The sequence below is a fragment of the Callithrix jacchus genome, chromosome 20 (genome assembly GCF_049354715.1).
Source record: "Callithrix jacchus isolate 240 chromosome 20, calJac240_pri, whole genome shotgun sequence".
Taxonomy (NCBI): domain Eukaryota; kingdom Metazoa; phylum Chordata; class Mammalia; order Primates; family Cebidae; genus Callithrix; species Callithrix jacchus.
In genome coordinates this window covers 32764564-32785724 of record NC_133521.1, presented here as the reverse complement: position 1 = coordinate 32785724, position 21161 = coordinate 32764564, and the positions used below count along the sequence as shown (strand labels likewise).

The 21161-nt window shown below is 40.2% G+C and overlaps 1 protein-coding gene across 2 annotated transcripts in view; it reads left to right on the top strand.

Annotated features, from left to right (window-relative positions):
- Positions 1–21161, top strand: part of CFDP1 (craniofacial development protein 1) — a 133130-nt gene that overhangs the window by 26967 nt on the left and 85002 nt on the right. For both annotated transcript variants that reach the window (XM_054248629.2, XM_002761154.4), the window contains exon 5: positions 3567–3686. In XM_054248629.2, coding sequence (XP_054104604.1) covers positions 3567–3686 — 120 coding nt within the window. The remainder of the gene's footprint in view (positions 1–3566; positions 3687–21161) is intronic.

The following is a 21161-nucleotide window of genomic DNA, read 5'->3' as shown; positions in this document are numbered from 1 at the left end:
ACCAAAACCAAAACCAGTTACTACTTGTCTACTTGCTTTCTACTTTCTTTTTTCTTTTCTTTTTGTTAAGACAGGGTCTCACCCTGTTCCCAGGCTGTACAGTACCACCTTAGTAGCTCACTGTAACCTTGAACTCCTGGCTTCAAGCAGTCCTCTTGCCTCAGCCTCCCAAGCAGCTAGGAGTACAGGTACACTCCATGATCCCTGGCTGATTATTTTTGTAGAGACAGGGTCCTGCCATGTTGCCCAGGGCTCAAGTAATCCTGCTCTTGGCCTCCCAAAGTGCTGGAATTACAGGCTTGAGCTACTGCGCCCAACCGCTTTTTACTGTCAGAAAATTTGGTCTGGGCACAGTGGCTCATGACTGTAATCCCAGACCTGGGAGGCCAAGGCAGAAGAATTGCTTGAGCCCAGGAGTTTGATTCCAGCCCAGGCAACATGATGAGACCCTGTTTTTTTTTTAAAAAAAAAAAAAAAGAAAGAAAAGAAAATTCTCTTGGCATCCATTTTCTGTTAAACTTCTTCCCATTATCCTTGGGTAGTTTCATCTTTTAAAATTTATTTACCACTAGTTAGTAGGGCTTTGACAGGACTGGAAAATAAAGCATGCATTCAGATTACTATATGTACGTGGCAGTTTCTACTTGTTCTTCATTAGCCATATCTGGTCTGCCCCAGATTGTACCGAGAGCAAGGAAATATATATATATTTTTTGAGACGGAATCTTGCTCTGTCACCCGGGCTAGAGTGCAGGGGTGTGATCTTGGCTCACTGCAACCTCTGCCTCCTGGGTTCTAGTGATTCTCCTGCCTCAGCTTCCCAAGTAGCTGGGACTACAGGCACCTGCCACCACGTCCAGCTAATTTTTTTTTTTTTTTTTTTTTTTTTTGCGACGGAGTTTTGCTCTTGTTACCCAGGCTGGAGTGCAATGGTACGATCTCGGCTCACTGCAACCTCTGCCTTCTGGGTTCAAGCAATTCTCCTGCCTCAGCCTCCTGAGTAGCTAGGACTACAGGCATGTGCCACCATGCCCAGCTAGATTTTTGTATTTTTAATAGGGGTTTCACCATGTTGACCAGGATGGTCTCGATTTCTGCTCCTTGTGATCTACCCGTCTCAGCCTCCCAAAGTGCTGGGATTATAGGTGTGAGCCACCGTGCCTGCACAGGAAATTTAAAGGTACTCTTTCTTTCTAGTTTACTACTCTAGAACCCTTCATTAAGCCTGAAATTTGGATGTGGGTTTATTTTGGATATTTTTAAAATGGTGTAAGAAAGCACCTCAACATTTAGTAGGTTTAAAAAACAATTGTTTTGTTATAATTTCTCTTGGTTCCTGGGGTAGCTGGGCTCAGCTGGGCAGTTCTTACTCAGGGTCTCTTGTACAGTTGTAATCAGGCAGTGACTAAGTATGGAACCACTTCACAGGTTTCCTTACTCCCGTGTCTGATGCCAGAGCTGGGAAGGCGCAAACACCTGGGGGGTGGTACAGGCTTCTGAGGCATCTCTCTGTGGTCTTCCTATATGATCTCTCCAACATAGTGGCTGCAGAATAGCCAGCCTTCTTGTGTGATAACTTGGAGTTTCAGAGGTGCATTCTGCGAGAGACGGGATGGGGGGTGGTCCGGCTCTGTCTGGAGTCTTGTCATCTCTGTCAGACAGATAGACAGAGCATGCCAGGTGAAAGATTTATCATCTTTTATTTGCTAGTCTCAGATGTCATGTTGTGCCACTTGCACAGAACTCCATGAGTTGAGACAGCCACAAAGGCTCATTCACTTTCAAGGGGTGGTGACACAGACTCCCCCTCTAATTGGGAGGGTGAGTCTGGGATTACAGAGTGATACTAACAGAGGGAGTCTGGGATTACAGAGTGATACTAACTGAAGTAGTATCAGGGTTCTGGAAGAGTGTGTGGGATGGGAAATACCATCTTTGAAATATACTGTCTGCTATAGGGCTCTCTGTACCATTGCTACTTAATCTCAGGATAGCCTTGAATAAGTAACATAACCTTGAATTTCAGTTTTCTTACAAAATATAAATGTGTCAGTTGGCTATTGCTACAGTATTACTGCATAGCACACCATTCCAAAACTCAGTGCTATACAATCATAAGCATTTATTTGTTGCCTGTGTACCTCTGAGTATTTGAGATTGAGTGACTTAGATTCAGCTCAGCTCAGCTCAGCTCCGAGCTGCTTGTTTGTTGGGTTCAGGTCTGCAGCATGTGTCCTTCTGCCATCTTGGACCAGCTAGTTGAGGTATATTCTCCTTATGACTCAAGGGATGAATTTAAGGAGCAAGAGAAACAGCATAAATATGTTTAAGCTTCTCTTCCTCTTAGATGAACTAATACCTCATTCGCCTTTGAAGCAAGTCACGTATCCAAATTCAGCATCAGTCACGTAGGAAAGTAACTTCTTTGCATTTTTTTTCTTTTTCTTTTTTGAGACGGAGTCTTGCTCTGTTGCCCAGGCTGGAGTGCAGCTATGCTGTCTCGGCTCACTGCAGCCTCTGCCTCCCAGGTTCAAGCAGTTCTGCGTCAGCCTCCCAAGTAGCTGGGGTTACAGGCACACACTAGCATACCCAGTTAATTTTTGTATTTTTAGTAGAGATAGTGTTTCACCATGTTGGCCAGGTTGGTCTCGAACTCCTGACTGCAAATGATCTGCCCACCTCGGCCTTCCAAAGAGCTGAGATTGCAGGTATGAGCCACTGTACCTGGCCTGTTTAAAAAAAAACAAACAAAAAACAAAAAACTTGTCAGGGCGCTACAAAAGAGGCCATGCAGCTGGCCATAATAGACTGAATTTAAACCACATTCCTTAGGTGTTTTTATTAACCTGGCAAGCCTAGGCAGGGATTAGACATTTCTCCTCTCTGTCAGGTAGTATAAATACCTTTATTTGATCCTTCAGGACTCAGTTTTAGTGGAGATAATTTTTTCAGATTTGAAATTAGACAGAATTCTCAGTCATGTTCCTTTCATCCATTCCCAAATTATTGCTAATTTAGCCCGTTTTAAGGGATTTTGTTTTATCTTTGGGTTGTTTTGGATATAGAATAGGACCCTTCTGTAGAGTCTTCTCAATTTTTTTTAAGTCTTGCTTTTCTCCTTGAAATAAAGCTACCCTAGGCATTATTTCCCAATTTTATTGCCCGTATTCCTGATATACCATCTCTGCCCCTCAGCTTTCACTGGGCCTTTAGGTCTGAGTGCTAATCTGCTTGTGGGGTGCAGTGTGAGGTCCTTTTTCAGCCTTCACGTCAGTAACCCAGCGTGCAGATTTAGTAGTGACTGCCCTAGTGTGTTTCATGCTGACAAGTCATGGAGAGGATTTTAGGGAGATAAAATTTATACACGTTGTTGTTTCATTTGTTAATTTTAATGAGGGAAAATGTCTACTGAAAGTTAACTGTAGTAAACTATTATCATAAAGCTGAGCATCCAGAATATATTGCAAGCCCAGTGGATCTTTTTCTAGTTGTCTTTATTCCCTTTTCTAGTTTGTTTCTTTCTCTTTATTCTTCTTGCAAACTTTATGTCTTTTTCCTCGGCACAGGGTGACTAAGGAAGTGGATGCTACATCTAAAGAGGCCAAATCCTTCTTCAAGCAGAACGAGAAAGAAAAACCACAGGCTAATGTCCCTTCAGCTCTGCCATCACTCCCTGCCGGGTCAGGGTGAGTATTTGTGTTCTCAGTCCCAGATGTACTTCGCACATTGGAGAAGCTTTCAGTGCAAATACCTGCTTTCACTGCAGAGCAGACTTTTTCCCTGAGAGAGAGAATTATGATGCTGCTCTGCCTCTGCTGAAGTATTTACCAGAATGGAAGATGCCAAGGAGAATTAGCCATAGCTTTCTCGGGAGGATTGCTTGAGCCTAGGAGTTTGTGACCAGTCTGGGCAATACAGTAACACACTGTCTCTACAAAAAAAAAAAAAAATTAACTGGGTAGGGTGGCTTGCACCTATGTCCCAGCTATTATGGAGGCTGAGGCAGGAGGATCACTTGAACACAGGAGGTTGAGGCTTCGGTGAGCTGTGATTGTGCCACTGCACTCCAGCCTGCATGACAGAGAGAGATCCTGTCTCTTTAAAAAAAAAAAAAAGAAAAGAAAATTAGCTATAGCTTTCTCATTGGATGCCTAAAACAACTCCTAGTTTATAGTAACTGAACGAACACAAATCTGAACATGTAAATTTTACATTTAAAAGTGATACTTTTTGAATGAAAATAACAGCATTCACCAGAACTTTTCATGATTTGGGTTGAATACTCAGTCCCGTCCCCTAGGATCTCAGAGGAACGTAAAAAGATTAAAGATGATTTACAAATCGTTTTCTTAACACATTTTCAGGAACTTAATAGTTTTTCTCCCTTCATACTTTCCATATTACTTGTGTTATTTTTAGCTGAAGGCTAGAATTCTTTCTTTTTGAAAGAGGCAAAAATTCTTTTCTTCTTAACCTAAATGTGAGAAGTAAAGCATTACAATAAATAAGGGAGGCTTAAGACGATTGCCTTCATGGAAGTGAACATAGACCCATACCATGGATAGCCCTGACTACCCATCTGACTCCTGTGGGGGGTTCTGCACAGTCTCCTGCACTGGCTTCTGTGACCCTTCAGTCAGAGATTGTCCCCTCTTCCTTCTCTCCTCAAGTATGCCTGTCATTACTATGAACAGTAAAGTTTTGTTTTACATTTTTAAAAAGAGCGTTGATTTTCCTGTTGGAGCATGAGCTTTTTTAGGGCAGGCCTTCCCCATCTTTGCAGCCCCGGCTGTAAATAACAGTTATACTAGTTTACTCTCTTAGGTTGCATTTATCCAGAAACAGATCCTGAGATAAAGATTTAAGTGCATGTCATTTAAGTGAGAGGTGAATCCAGGAAGCCCCAGCAGAGGTGCAAGAGAGGAAAGAAGCCTTGATAACCCTTTAGGGCGAGTTATCAAGCAGGTGACTGCTGGTGGTAGCTGGCACTCATTCCTACTGGGAAGAACGCAGTGAGGGCTGAGGTGGGTGGGATGTTTAACCTCTAGTGCCCAGCTGACATTGGCTCAGAGCTGCTTCAGCACAATTTTTGCCCTCTGTCCTCGGGCTATGAGCTGCAGGTACTTGTAGTAAGATGCAGCTGTCCGCATATACCACAGCAAAGAATGGCAGGATGTGTGGGTGGGATTACTTCCTCATCTGTTACATCTTTATCTGCTCCATACTCTCTTGCTGAGCAGAAGTCATGTAGTAGTTACACAAAAACACAAGGAGGAAGAGGATTTGACTGCTTGCGACCACCATAGAAATGACATAAAATCAGTTGAAGGCAGCTGTAGAACAGAATTCTCCAGACCTGGCCCTGTTAATACTCTAGGCAAGTACTTTGCAAGCTGTGGTTTCCAATGATCAATTAAGAGAAAATAGCAGAGCACACCACTTGTTGTAAGAGTAGATACTGTTTTCCATCCTGGCCAACATGGTGAAACCTCGTGTCTACTCAAAATTCAAAAATTAGCCAGGCGTGGTAGCGCATGCCCGTAATCCTCAGCCAGGAGGCTGAGGCAGCAGAATTGCTCGAACCCGGGAGGCATGGGTTGTAGTGAGCCGAGATGGCACCACTGCACTCCCACCTGAGGAAAAACAAGAGTATATACTGTTTTATAGAATTTATGTCAGTTACTAGTGTGTTTATACTGGGTAACAAGCTATTTAGGATTTTTAAAATTTGAAGCTGTAGGCTGAAACAACATATTTTTAGCTTTAGATTTATTGTATTGTTTGGAGGGGGTTCTCTTTAGACCAGTAGCTTTCAAACTTCCTTGACTGCCACCCATCATAAGGAATACATTTTACATTATGCCCTAGTACACCTGTAAAAATAGTTATGTGAAAAGGTGAGCTAAAAATTTGGTGAAATCTTTACCCTATTTATAATATGCTCTGATTTTCTGTTTTACATTATTGTGTATAGATGTGTCATTTAAAAAACTGTTTTGACCTGCTGAATTGGTTTCACAATCAACTGCAACCTGAATTTGACAAATACTGCTCTAGACTATGTATGGAATTAGCCTTCAGCAGGCTATTATGAGTTGCCAGGTTTGTATCTGGTATTATTATAGTGTTTTTTGCCCTTATTAAAAGTATCACTATGAAAATTACCTCTGGGTTTAACTACCAGATGGAAGGAAATAAAGGTAAAGAAGCTCTTCTTAGGTTTCTGGTTAGTTTCAGCTAACATCGGTTTTTATTTATTTATTTATTTTTGACAGAGTCTTGCTCTGTTGCCAGGCTGGAGTGCAGTGGCACAATCTTGGCTCACTGCAACCTCCACCTCCCTGGTTCAAGCAATTCTCCTGCCTCAGCCTCCCGAGTAGCTGGGACTACAGGTGTGTGCGATCACGCCTAGGTAATTTTTGTATTTTTAGTAGAGATAGGGTTTCACCATATTGGCCAGAATGGTCTCAATCTCTTGACCCTGTGATCCCACATCGGTCTCCCAAAGTGCTGGGATTACAGGCGTGAGCCACCGCGCCTGGCCAGCTAACACTGTTTTTACTTCTAGTTTCCATGGATGTTTCTTCTTAAATAATCCCTGTTGATGCTTAGAGATTCTGTTTGGAAACTGTATATTTCAGAAAATACTCTTTGTTACTATAATTATAAAAATAACTAGAGAATAGAGAATGGTAGCTTAAAATCAGCTTATTTCCATGCCTGCCTTTCTTAGAGTTAATAATCTTTTGTTTTTTGTTTTTTGTTTTTGAGACAGAGTTTCACTCTTGTTGCCCAGGCTGGAGTGCAATGACGTGATCTCAGCTCACCACAACCTCTGTCCACCCTGGGTTCAAGCAATTCTCCTGCCTTAGCCTCATCAGTAGCTGGGATTACAGGCATGTGTCACCACGCCTGGCTAATTCTGTATTTTTGGTAGAGACGTGGTTTCTCCATATTGGTCAGGCTGGTCTTGAACTCCCGACCTCAGGTGATTCACCTCCCAAAGTGCTGGGATTACAGACGTGAGCCACTGTGCCCGCCTGCTAATAGCCTTTTTAGAATAAGAAATCTCTGAGATGATATCTGTATTACGGAGACCCAGCAGGAAACAGATGGCATTCTCAAATACGATACTTCAAGGAGAGTTTAAAAACTCACAAAGTGGTGGAAAACCACAGGGATAGAAATAGTGTGGCCTCTCTGGGGCTGGTAGTAATGAGACTCCATTATCCCTAGGCCTGAAAGGGCAAGAGTCGGAGCAGTTAATGGCAAGGGAAGACAGGGTTAGATGGAATGGACCTCCTAACAGGAGCTGAGATCTGTTAAGTGGTGGACTTCCCCCAGGAGGAAGCCAAGGGAATGAATACCCAGATCTGTTTCTTCTCTCTCTGCAGTTTCTTAGGGGCACTCCATTGCCCTCTGAGGCTTATTGAAGAATATTCTGATACTTGTTAAAACCGTGAGAATACTTTATCCAAAACTATTGCAGTGGGTGTCAAGACTATCTCTAGGAGAGAGAGAGAGGGCTCAACTCCAAATACAGCAAAGACAGCTGGGGATTTACAGCAGAATCAGGAGGCAGGTGGTCAGTGGATGGAAAATTACTAAGAGGAGACGTCAAGGATGGGGGATTCTTGCTCAAGGCAGGCTAGTGTGATCAGATATCAAGGGTAAGGGATTCTCTCTAAACTGACTTGGTGCAAAATTCTTTCTAAAACTGGGCTGTGCAGGCCCAGCAAGGGCAGGGTCCAATGTCAAGGCTTCATTGAGAAGAGGACTCAGTGGAGTCTGACTAGTTTGGTTTAAGGAGAGAATCTTCATCAGGCTGTCCGTACAGAGCAGCTCCTAGAGCAAAGAGCAATGTGGGGAAAAGTATAGAGGGAATCTAGGGGCCAACCAGGAGCTATTGCGGGAGCTCTTCAAGCAAAATATTTTACGGTGGAGTAATGAATGCTGACTCCCTTACAAATGGGGTGAAGTGAAATTTGACCAAAATCAGTTTCTTTGAAAGCCCTGATGGAGCATAATACATTACAAGGATATGTCTGCCAAGTGCCAGAGTAAAAGCCCTGAGAGTTTTACAGGAAAATATATGTGTTTGGCTGGATACAGTGGCTCACATCTGTAATCCCAGCACTGGGGGAGGCTGAGTCAGGCGGATCACAAGGTCAGGAGTTCGAACCGAGCCTGACCAACATGGTGAAACCCCATCTCTACTAAAAATAGAAAAATTAGCTGGGCGTGGTGGCACGCACCTGTAATTCCAGCTTCTCAGGAGGCTGAGGCAGGAGAATCGCTTGAACCGGGAGGCAGAGGTTGCAGTGAGCCGAGATCGCACCACTGTACCACTGCACTAAAAGACAGAGCAAGACTTCATTTCAAAAAAAAAAAAAGAATGAAAATGTACATGTTTAATTATGATACTGTGAACCTTGGATTTCTGAATGAATCCAGAATGACCTTCAAGGTTGATATGCTCATTTTTAGGAAATGTATCTCGAAAAGCTTTACAATTACAATTGAACTTGGGAAAAGATGGGGCCAGGAGGAATTCAGCTGATCTGGAGTATCTGAGCGGGCACATTTTATAATTTCAAATATTAGTATCTGCCAACAGTGGATGGAAAGTCTTTTTTTTTTTTTTTGAGATGGAGTCTTGCTCTTTCGCCCAGGCTGGAGTGCCATGGCACGATATCGGTTCAATGCAACCTCCATCTCCTGGGTTCAAGCAGTTCTCTGCCTCAGCCTCTGAGTAGCTGGGATTACAGGTGCCTGCCACCACACCCAGCTAATGTTTTGTATTTTTAGTAGAGACAGGGGCTTCACCATTTTGGCCAGGTTGGTTTTGAACTACTGACCTTGTGATCCACCAGCCTCAGCTGGGATTACAGGTGTGAGCCACCGCACCTAGCCAGAAAGTCTTTTCAAGGGAAGGATCTACAGGAATAATCTAATATATTAAAAGAAAATTATCTTAATGTCGTCAAAATTTTTTCCCACAGACTTTTTTCATTTTGGGAGCTACTTCAGTTTATAGAAATTGTCTCAGAAACACTTTATTTGTTTATTTTCCTCTCTCTAAACAGATTTAAGCAATACAGGAAAACCAGAGCAGGAGAGTAAAACATCCTGTCCCACATCTTTTGCTAAGATAAGCACAGATTCAGAAATAAGAACAGATTTAGCGGAGCAGATGTTTGTAACTGAAAATGCATTTCCTCCATGTGTTTAAAATAGCACACTGGTTAGGCTATAAAAAGCCAAAGTTTATGTTTTGGGAATGGAATAAGCCCAATTTTAATTAGAGGCGGAATCAGACTAGAAAAATTACTCTCCTACATTTGGTAGTAGAAAGCACAAAGCTTAGCGTGTCTAAATTCCCATGATCTTTTCATTCCATGCTCTTGATCTGCCTCTTCCCTCACTCCCGGGTCCTTACTACCAGTACTGTAGCTGTTCACGTCCAGTTTTTTCAACATTTGCTGGTATCTGGCTGGCCAGGCTTCAACCCCACATTTGCTACCTGTTTTCAAGCCAACATTTACTATTTACTTCATTCCAACAGCGGGCCACCATCAGTGTCATTAAAATTTGTAATCCTACCCATAGACATTGGCTTGTTTAATTAAGGGCATACTGTTTAGTTGCTTCCTTATGGACTGAGAATGACCTAAAGCAATATAACTGAAGAGTGAAAGACATCATTTTCCCGTGTAGTTTTAGCCTTGTCTTCTTGATCTATGGAGTGAAAAAAAAGAACACCTTAATGTTGAGTCTCAAACAACATCAGAGGTAATATAAGTGTAGCAATGTTTTCTCCAAAGATAGATGACACAGAATCCCTCACAGTGCCATACTGAAGATACAAGACCCAGACTAAAGACTGAGAAGACGGTAATGCTGACCGCTGTGGTTTGTCAAAATTCAGTGTATGTAATCAGTCCCAAGGAACAAACCTTTGGTTTGTTCAGCAGAGTCTTCCTGTCTGAGGAGTTAACGGGTGTTCTCTCCCAATCCCCTAATTTGACGAATATTTAAAACTCTGGAAAGTTGACATGAAAAATCTGGATTACTGGCTTTTCTTGAGGAATGAACATTTCTGCCACTACCCTCCCTCTTTACCTATGACAGCACTGGGGTAGCACAGAGTAGATGGGATTTGCCCTTTTGTGGTCCCTACTCGGTGGCTTTACTCATTTATTTTATCTGCATAGTTCCTGTAGGCAACTACTTTCCCACTCTAAGGTCACATGTTTCCCTTTGATGACCATGCTAATTTCCTCTGGGAAACAATTTGTTCTCTAGATTAAATACCAAACATACTGTCTTCTCAGGCTGCAGGTTAAATATTCTTTACCCTTTTTGAAAGAATAAGTAAATCCTATTTATTGACTACTTTGCCACATTTAAGGCACAATGCTAAATGTTTTACGTGTGTCATTTCACTTAACCCACATAAACATTCCAAGAGCTAGGCCCTAACTTTGTGCCCATTTTGCAGATGAGGACACTGACACTCAGAGAGGCACTCTTGTTGAAGTTACATGGTTGATGATTGATCGAGCTTGGATTGCAGCCTGGATCTATTTGAGACCAAAGCCTGGGCTCTCAGCCGCTTTGCCATTGCCACTGCTTTTTCTTATCCTCCTGATCTGCGGTTTTTGTTAAAAGAGACTCTTTCTAGTTTTGTAACTGATGAGGAAGTCTTCAAAAGGTATTTTGTTATTTTTGAAGAAAGTGAGAGGACTGTTTCCCGCCTTTTTCTTTGTAAACATTTTCCTCATTAATCCATAACCATTTTCTATACTTCTGTATCATTCGTGTCTCGTGAAAGTGAAGGTCTAGCACATTTTAAAAAATGAGTTCCAGGTGTGTTTGTACATTGATACCTGTCAGCAACAACAGCGAAGCTGTAGACAAGATGTGATGTGGGAATAATGGCTATTACTGTTTCTATAGGTGATCGACTCCTACTGAGGTCTGAATCCTACACTCTGGCAACTTATATGTTGACAGAGAGCCAGGTAGGAGATATCTTTGCCTAGCTTATGTCAAGTGCATTTCTTCTGGCAGCTTCTGTTCCAGGATAGGACTGGCTAGAGACAGCTTTTAATAGGATATTTCAGGAACTAGTGGTAACAATGGAAATGATTGATTTTGGCAGCTCTGGTGGTACCTGATACCTCAGAATGACGTGATTTGTGTAGAGCCAAGAATACCCTGTACCTGACTTTCACCTTCATGTTCTTCAGTGGATGCTAATACCCTGCTTCATCTGTTTTTAACTTATTCTTAATTCGTTTTTAAATAAACCTTTATAGGTATTGCAGGTACAGAGTAAATAGATTAGAAATTGAATAGGGAAAATAATTTTTAAAGATTTTCTCATGAATATTTGGAGTATTTTGAATCTATTAAAGGCAGTTTCATTCACATCTTGATTCAAAGCTATTATTCTTGGCTAAGCTAGTAACTGAGATAAGTATGAATGGAAAGTCTAGTGTTACCCTTTTGGGAGAGGAGGGGATATCTGGTAATTTGGATCATGAAATAAAGTCCTTGCCAATGTGAGCATCTGAATGAGACTCCAAACGTAGAAAAGGTTTTTGTTTTTTGAGATGGAGTCTTGCTCTGTCTCCAGGCTGGAGTGCATTGTTGACGTCTCAGCTCACTGCAGTCTTCACCTCCCAGGTTCAAGCAATCCTCCTGCTGATACCTCCTGGGTAGCTGGAATTACAGGCGCCCACCACCTCGCCTGGCTAATTTTTGTATTTTTAGTAGAGGTGGGGTTTCACCATGTTGGCCAAGCTGGTTTCGAACTCCTGACCCCAAGCAATCCACTTGCCTTGGCCTCCTAAAGTGCTGGGATTGTAGGTATAAGCCGCTGTGCCCTGCCAAAAAGGTTTCAAAGCAAAAACTTTTTTCATTTGTGGTCACCAGGATGATGTAACCTCTGTGAGTTTGGACTGAATACCTACAGCAAATACTCTGAACCTAGGAATTACCTATAGTGATTTTCAAGGTTGTCTGGAGTTAAATAAATTCTAGTGTTAGAAAATTCTATGAAGAGATGAAGTTTATTACACACAGCAGCCTTTTTCCTTTGTTCTTAGCCTCAAATTATAGTGCCAACAAGTTTCAAAACTGTGATTTTAAGAGCCAGATGTTTATCAGGATCACAATTTTTTTTTTTTTAATTTTTACTCTAAGTTCTAAGATACATGTGCAGAACATGCAGGTTTGTTACATAGAAATACATATGCCATGGTGGTTTGCTAGGAGCACAGACTATATTGTCGTATTCCTGTACCCTTGGTTGTGCCAAATTCTCTTGGTGTGAAAAATGAGTAGCTTTAGGTGCGTCTTGCATGTGTAGGGAATAGAGTAATAGAATAGGTATGCGAAGTTATGATAGTCATAAAAGTTACTTAGTATGATGGTATAAATTGATTTGGGAACAAGGATATGAAGACTTTCATTTAAAAAGATGATTGTGATACCCTAGAAATGAAGTGAAAATATTTTGGTTAACTTTAAAACAGTAGTTTATTGTTTCATAGAGCTTTAACTTCGTTTAGTGTACACTAGAGGGCAGAATTCCCCCTGAAAAGGTAGCTTGTCTTTGGCAAGATCCCAGGAAGCATTAAGAAGCATTGGTAAGACTGGGTATACAAAAGAGTGCTGCACATTTTTCTTTGCCTAATTAGATTAGTCTCTTGCTATGAGATTTCTATGTACTGTGCAGTTTCTACTTTTTCTTGTATTAGAATTTACTTTTATCAACTCTACCATTATGCTTAGAAAGTGAGAAATGATTTTTCTTCTCTCATTTTTTTCCTTGGAATACAAAAACTTCTTTTGTTGTTTTGGTTTTTTTTTTTTATTATTACAAATAAGAAAGTAAAAATGACTTGTAGTCTCACCACTTAAATTTTTTCAGAGAGAAGACAGTGAAGTTTCCTTTCTGCCTGTCCGATTTTTAATTCTCATCGCTAGAAGCTGATAAGCTGTTAACTAATGATCGGTTTTGTGCCTATCCTTCCCTGTGTTATGCTAATATATTATATTCACATATATTAATGTTAGTCACAAGACTCCCCATTCATAGTTATCTCAGTTACTAGCTTGGCCTGGAATAATATCTTTGAATCAAGAATGTGAATGAAATTGCCTTTAATAGATTTAAAATATTCCAAGTATTCATGGAAAAATCTTTTTAAAATGATTTTCCTTATTCAGTTTCTTTTTTTTTTTTTTTTTTTTAATTTTTTATTGGATTATAGGTTTTGGGGTACATGAGCAGAGCATGCAAGACAGTTGCGTAGGTACACACATGGCAGTGTGCTTTGCTTTTCTTCTCCCCTTCACCCACATTTGGCATTTCTCCCCAGGCTATCCCTCCCCACCTCCCCCTCCCACTGGCCCTCCCCTTTTCCCCCCAATAGACCCCAGTGTTTAGTACTCCCCTTTCTGTGTCCATGTGTTCTCATTTTTCATCACCCACCTATGAGTGAGAATATGCGGTGTTTCATTTTCTGTTCTTGTGTCAGTTTGCTGAGGTTGATGTTCTCCAGATTCATCCTTATTCAGTTTCTAATCTATTTACTCTGTGCTTGCAATACCTATCAAGGTTTATTTAAAAATAAATTAAGAATAAGTTTAATGATCAGGAAAAACAATATATACATATATATTGTATATATATGTGTTCATATATACTTGCATTCATATATACTTAAAAGTGGACTTACCCTGTCTGTATTGATCTGCTGTGTGTGTGTGTGTGTGTGTGTGTGTGTATTTTAATTTCTTCTTGTAACATATATTTTTACTTAACAGTCTATCTTGGGCATCTCTCCAGGTTTAGTATAAACATGTACATTTTTTTATGCCCGCCTGGTACTTACTCCATTTTGTGACTGTTCCATAATTTGAGTGCTCCTTCTCTTATTGATGAACATTTACTAGTTTTCCAAATTTTGCAGTTAATAATTCTGTGGTAATCCTTATACATTTTTTTTTATGTTCTCATGCTGTTATTTTTGAAGGACAGAATTTTAGAAGTGGGATTGCTGGGTCGTTGGGTCAGTGCATCTTAAATTCTAGTGAGTGCTGCCCAACAGGCAGTAGCAGTTTGAAGTCATGCCAGTATTACGTGAGAAGACCAGTTTTCATGCAATTTCCAATATGTATTTATCTGAATTTTCTCCATGATCATTGTAGTAACCATATCTTCATATCCTGCTGGTTTGCGTGGTGGTTTAATTTTTTTTTCTCTTGCTTTTTTCTTTATGAGACGGAATCTTGCTCTGTCACCTAGGCTGAAGGGCAGTGGTGGGATCTCGGCTCACTGCAACCTCTGTCTCCTGAGTTCAAGCAATTCTCCTGCCTCAGGCATGTGCCACCATGCCCAGCAAATTTTTGTGTTTTTAGTAGAGACGGGGTTTTGCCATGTTGGTCAGACTGGCCTTCTGCCTTCAGGTGATCCACCCACTTTAGCCTTCCAAAGTGCTGGGATTACAGGCGTGAGCCACCATGCCCAGCCAAAATTTTTCCTCTTTTGAAGACTATTACCCAAACAGACTTTTTATTAAACTAATACTATTTTATGCCTATGTCAAATGTTACAGAATGAATAAATTAAGGTTTGCATATTCCTGTAGGTAGTTTCCATATTGTATCAAATTATCGAAGTTTATTAATCCTCAGTCGTTTAAGAGATCAAGTAAAAAAAAAAAATATGACTTTTATAAACACTGAGATAAACTGTGAGCCCAGTTTGGGGCTGTATCTTATTGATCCTTTGAAAATGCTATGTGCTGCTTCTCTCTTAGGTCCTTCGTGTTGGAAGGTGCTATTTCAAAATGTTTTAACATGAGGGAAGAATGTCATTCATCCTAATCATAGCAATCAGTGATTTTTATGTTCTGATTAAGTTCTTCTGAAGGCAGCTTGCTGTCATTTCATGAATGGTTCTGATTGTACAGAAAGATTCATATTAGATACTTTAATTTGGATTGAGGAATTTTTCTTTTGGGAGAGGCTGAGCAGCTGTGTTCTAATTATTTTGGTCAAGGATTAAAAATCAGGCTGGTCTGACATACAGCACTTAACTATATTCAGTTACTTGAAATTTTGGATTCTTGCCACAACCCTATTACCCAAAGGAACCAGTGATAAATTTAAGCTGAAGTAATTTAAAGCTAGGCTAATATTTTCCCATCTTTGAGGAACTGGAAGATTCTAAACAAACACTCATCTTTTAGACCTACTAATTCTGGGTGCTTAAGACCATAAAACATAACCTTTTGATTATTAGCATTTCCTTGAATTTGAAATGTAGTGCAATTTCAATAGTTGCTAATTTGAGAATGAGCAGGAGAATGTCATGCTTTGCATTGGCTTCTGCTTTAAACTGAGATCCTGTAGTCCTACCTGCGTGTGAGATGATCTGCCCGTAGGAAGTGGAAACAAAAGGAGAAGAGTTTTCCCCAGTCGGATAGAGCATGACATGACTTGTTTGGCAAGAAGTGCGAATTAGGAAGATCCAAGGAATATCATGTACAAAATGCTCTTGACCTTGGTCTCTGTATAGTGTTACTAGCTTCAAAGCAAAAGTTGGAGGAAAAGTTTCCTTTCGAACAGTGACCACAAGCATCATATCTGCTTTTCACCCATGTTTCTGTGTTGTGCTGTGGGGTTAACTAAATCCAAGTTTTTGATACCATTTCAGAAAGGCACACTGCTTAGCCTGCGTTGGACCAGTTTGACCTTAATTTCTCAGTTTTGAAGTGGTGAAACCACTTTCCTATTGGGCTAACTTGGGTCGGTTGTATGTTACACAGTATCCTGCAAGCCTAAGCCAGGCAGAATTTCAGCTGTGTAAAGGCTTAGAATATGAACTATCTATCTGTCTTTATAGAATATATTTTTTAAACCATTTGAAGTAGAACTTTTTAACACCATAATGAAAGCAAAGGATCAGTGTTTTCCAGACATACTAGGGAAGGTCTGTGACAAAGACTTTTTTTTTTTTTTAAGAGGCAGGGTTTCACCATGTTGGTCAGGCCGGTCTTAAACTCCTGACTTCAGGTGATCCACCCGCCTCGGCCTCTCAAAGTGGTGGGATTACAGGCGTGAGCCATCATGCCCGACCAACAAAGACTTTTATTTTGCTTATATTGTATGGATCACTCAGGAAATTCGATGGCAGTGGAAAATGGAACACAATTCTCTCTCAATATAGTATGTCATATAATTATTGTACACTGTCTCAGAATACCCCTTCTCAGTAAGACTGGTATGCCTCTGAGCTTTCTTTTTTTCTTTTTGAGACAAGGTTTCACTCCTGTCGCCCAGGCTGGAGCGCAGTGGCGAGATCTCAGCTCACTACGACCTCTGCTTCCTGGGCTCAAGTGATCCTCCTGTCTCAGCCTCCCATGTAGCCAGGACCACAGGCACGTGCCACTTTGCCTGGCTAATTGCCTCAGAGCTTTCTACCGCTACCTTTTCTATATTTCTTTAGGGTTTTCCCAAGATTCACAGGCCTCTTCATGCATCTAATAATGTCATCTACTGCTACAGCTTTAACTATCTTTTCAGCGCTGATGATTCTCTCTCTGCTCTGTCCTTTCAGTTCTGCCTTACTCCTGAGCTCCAGACCCATATCTCTTGTTTCTTGCAAGAAATTATATTTTGAATCCCATTGACTCCACAACTGGCCCAGTATTTAACTGTTTCCCTAAATCCTCCCATATTACAGAAGTGAAGAAACCAAACCTTTGAAATTAAGTAGCTTGCCAAAGAGAGAGAACATGGACTACTGAGGCTTCTTTCCAATCTGTGCTCTTGTCTGCTGGGCCAAAACTGCCTGTGGCATAGTTGGGCCCCAAGCTCAGTGTCACCTTTAGTTCTTTAGTTCTTCCCTTTCTTGTCTCTCCCCCATCCCCTAACTGTCCAATCCAGTGAGTCCTTTTAACTGTGCTTTCAAAATATCTCTAAGTATTCATTCATATCTTCTTCCTCTCGTTTTATCTCCACTCTCATTGACTTTTTCTGGGTCTTACATTCATTCTTTCTTTTTTAAAAATTATTTTAATTGTAATTTTTTTATTGAGACAGGCTCTGACTTTGTTGCCCAGGCTGGTCTCCATCTCCTGCCTGTAGGCAGTCCTCTTGTGTTGGCCTCAGAAAGTGCTGGGATTACAGGTATGAGCCATCGCACCTGGCCCCGGGTCTTAAATTCTGAAGCATCTTTCTCTGTGTAATTAGAATATTTTCTAAAGTCTTCTGAAGAGCTTTGACTATTGTAATCATTTCCTAAGTTTACTTAAAGCCTGTAGTCACTCTTCCTCTCTCTATTCTACGTGCCACTGCTGGGGTAATTTGGCAGAGATTTAGCTTAGATCATGTCACATGCCCAAAAATTTTATCTTCGTTACTAGTAAGTTCTAGTTGATTGAATTGCTACTGTCGATTGCCAACTCTCAAAAAAGTCCTTCAGTTCACTGTCCATATTTCCTTTTATGTTTAATATGTTTTTACTCTTTAGCGAGGTTTTATCTGTGGTGTGATCTTATATGACCTGGGGCTAAGTTTTTTTTTTAAAGTGAGGGTGAATTTACTGCTTCTAGATGCTCTGGCCTGGGCCAATTTTTATATTAATTCTTTGGTTTGGAGTGCCTGGAACTTTCAGATATTATAATTGAAAGTATAATTTTAAAGCCCAAATGTATGTGGGTTGCAGGCCCAGGGTTCGTTCCTATTCTTGAGAGACCTTTCTTCCTACCTGCTACAGCCCAAAGCTTAGATACACTTGCTTGTCTGTTCCCTGGGCTGTTATGTGATTTTCTTTTTCTTTCTAACTCCGTCCTTTCATTGAGGATGCATAGACTTTCCACTTTGCTTCTCAGTTCTACTTCTCTACCATCTGTATGCTCAAGAGCATTCCTATTATCACATGGCAAATAAAACCCAGACTGGAAGTCATTGAAACTGTCTGCCCCTACCCCACCCTGGCCACTGTAACCACTATATCAGCTCATGTGCTCTGCTGTGGTTTTTCAGTTCCTGCTTTGATCCTAACACCCGGGGGTTGCCCTTTCTTTCTTGAGTTTAGCTATACACTTAATATAATTTCTGGTATATTTTATCTAGTGTTTCTAGGTCTTTGTCTGGAAAATGTTTAGGTTATCTTAAGCATCCATCTTGCCTAAATTGGAAGTTCATGGGCATTAAGTGCAGATACCCTATATAGCTTTTTTTCTTTCTTTCTTTCTTTATTTTGGAGATGGAGTTTCACTGTGTTGCCCAGGCTAGAGTGTAGTAGCACAGTCTCAGCTCACTGCAATCTCTGCCTCCTGAGTTCAAGCGATTCTCCCACCTGAGCTTCCTAAGTAGCTGGGACTACAGATTCATACCTCTGTGCTTGTTTAGTTTTTGTATTTTTAGTAGAGACAGGGTTTCACCATGTTGTCCAGGCTGGTCTCAAACTCCTGTTCTCAAGTGATCTGCCCATCTTGGCCTCCCAGAGTGCTGGGATTACAGGCATGAGGCCTTCCCAGCGATCCCTTTACCCTTAAAAAAAATTAAACCTTTTATTTTTAGAGGTTGTATACTTATGTGTAGTCATGTAAAATAATGCAGAGATTCTTGTACCTTTGACCCAGTTTCCCCCTATGATGCTATCTTACAATATTATAGCTGGGATACTGACACTGACGGATATAGTCAAGATACAGAACATTTTCCTATCTGCTGAGATTGCTCATGTTCTCTGTAGCTACACACACTTTCCTTCTGCCCTCACTCCTTAAACCTCCTTAACCTCTGGTAATCACTAATCTAGAGATTTCCTTTTTGGTAGTTTTTAAATAACAGATTGTTTCCTTAATAGTTACAGGGCTCTTTCATAGTGAGTGTCTTATGGTTTGTCTTTTTTGAGGAATTGGTCTAGGTTGTCAAATCTATTTGCGTAGAATTCTCCATAACATTCGCTTATTCTTTTCATACCTATAATAATATCCTGTTTCATTCTCCCCACCCCCGATATTGGTAATTTTTGTCTTCTCCTCTTTTTTCTTTTTTTTGGTCAGTCTTGCTAGACATTTGTCAATTTTGTTGATCTGTTTGAAGAACCAGCTCTTTGCTTTCATTGATCTTGCCCTATTGTCTTTGTCTTCAATTTCATTCACTTCTACTATAATTATTTCCTTGCTTCTGCTTGCTTTGCCTATATATTGCTCTTTTTTTACTAGGTTCTTGAAGTTGGAGCTTAGATTATTGATTTGAGACTTTTCTTCTTTATACTGTATGTATTTATTACTATAAATTTCCCTCACACACTTCTTTTGCTATGTCCAACAATTTTTGATACATGTATTATTTCATTCCATTCATTATACGTTTTTATTTCCCTTGAGACTTTTTGACCATGCGTTATTTAGAAGTGTATTGTTTCATTTCCAAGTGTTTGGAGAGGTTTCTTTTGTCTTTCTGTTGTTGCTTTCTAGTTTGATCACATTGTTGGTAAACACACTCTCTATGATGTCAACTCTTTTAAATTTGTTGATATTAATTTTATGGGCCAGGACTTGATCCGTCTTGTATATTCTATGGAGACTCGCAAAGCTCAGTATCTTTTTTTTACCCCAGTATCTTTTAAATAAATTCCTTTTCTGTCAGCCAGTCAGTGTCTGTGTCTCGCATCTGAAAACCCTAACTACCACCCCTTTGCAACTGCATTTGCTTAATAGTCTTTCTAGCAGCACCAACTGTCCCTTACTCTCTAATTGTCAGTTTACACCTTAGTCTCCATTACTACACTGTGAACTTGAAGGCACAGATCTTGTGTTTTTTGTATGCATCCACCCTGGTATGTGGCAAATAATGTATAGTATTTGATTAAGGAATAAATCAATAGCCTTTATAATGATCACCGTTTTTTAAAACTTTGATCTGTGGAGACTAATTCTTATCCTTTTGGTTTTGTGTATTAGTTTTCATCTTAAAAGCAGGGTGGTTTTGGTTTCATAGCTTGTGTTCAGTAAGTAAATGACCCCAGAAACAGACTGTAAATGTCTATTATATGATTGGAATGACATTTTCTTTCAGCTTAACTTGCCATATTTCAAGCAGAGACATGTGAGAAGTTCCTTATTCATTCCATGAGACCCATTTTGCAACTCCTGCTATTTCCTTTATTTCAGGTTGACTTGTCCTCTAGTTGTAGCAATGTTGTTTCCACAGCAATGCATTTTACAATACACATCCCTGTCAGGGTGCGCAGAAACCCTGCTGTGTTGCCTAGAAGCCTTGTTTTCCAGTCAGAAAGGAAGCACATGGTATTCCCTCAGCCTTTCCTGTGCTTAACGTTGGGTTGCCTTGTGGATAACAAGAAACTCTTGGTTGTTTGAAAGTTAATAATTTGGTGGGTTTTTGTAAGGTCTTCACGGTCAGTAGAGTAGTCATTAGCTATATGTGGCTGTTGGAGCACTTGAAATGTGGCTAGTCTGAATTGACATGTGCTATAGGTATAAATACACATTAAATTTAGGAGAGTTAGTCAGAAAAAAATAAGCATCCATTTTTATTTCAGTTACATTGTTGAAATAGTAACATTTTTGACTTATTGGGTTAAATGTATTAAAAACAATTTCACTGGCTTCTTTCTATATCTAATAGGGCTACAATACATTTTAAAATTATGTATGTGGCTCCCATTTTATTTCTGTTTTTTTGTTGTTGTTGTTGTTTTAGAGATGGGGTCTCACTATGTTGCTCAGGCTGGTCTCCAACTCCAGAGATCAGGCGATTCTCCCACTTCAGCTGCCGGCAGTGGGACTACAGGTGTGAGCCACTATGCCCGCCCATTTTATTTCCATTTGACAGTTCTGTTCTAGACCTTTTCCTAAACATTTAGTAATCGATGTATATGGATGTGTAGCTGTATGGGATACTTTTTTGTTCACGTATAATAAGTGTTTTTATTTATATAAATGGAGTCATCTCACCCTGTTTTCCTGAAGTTTGTATTTTTTTGCTTAAAAATATAAAAAATATATACATTAATATTTCATCTTATTGCCTATAGATTTATCTGATTCTTGTTAATGGCTAGCATAGTTGTCTACTTTGAATTTTCTATAATTTATTTTATTTTA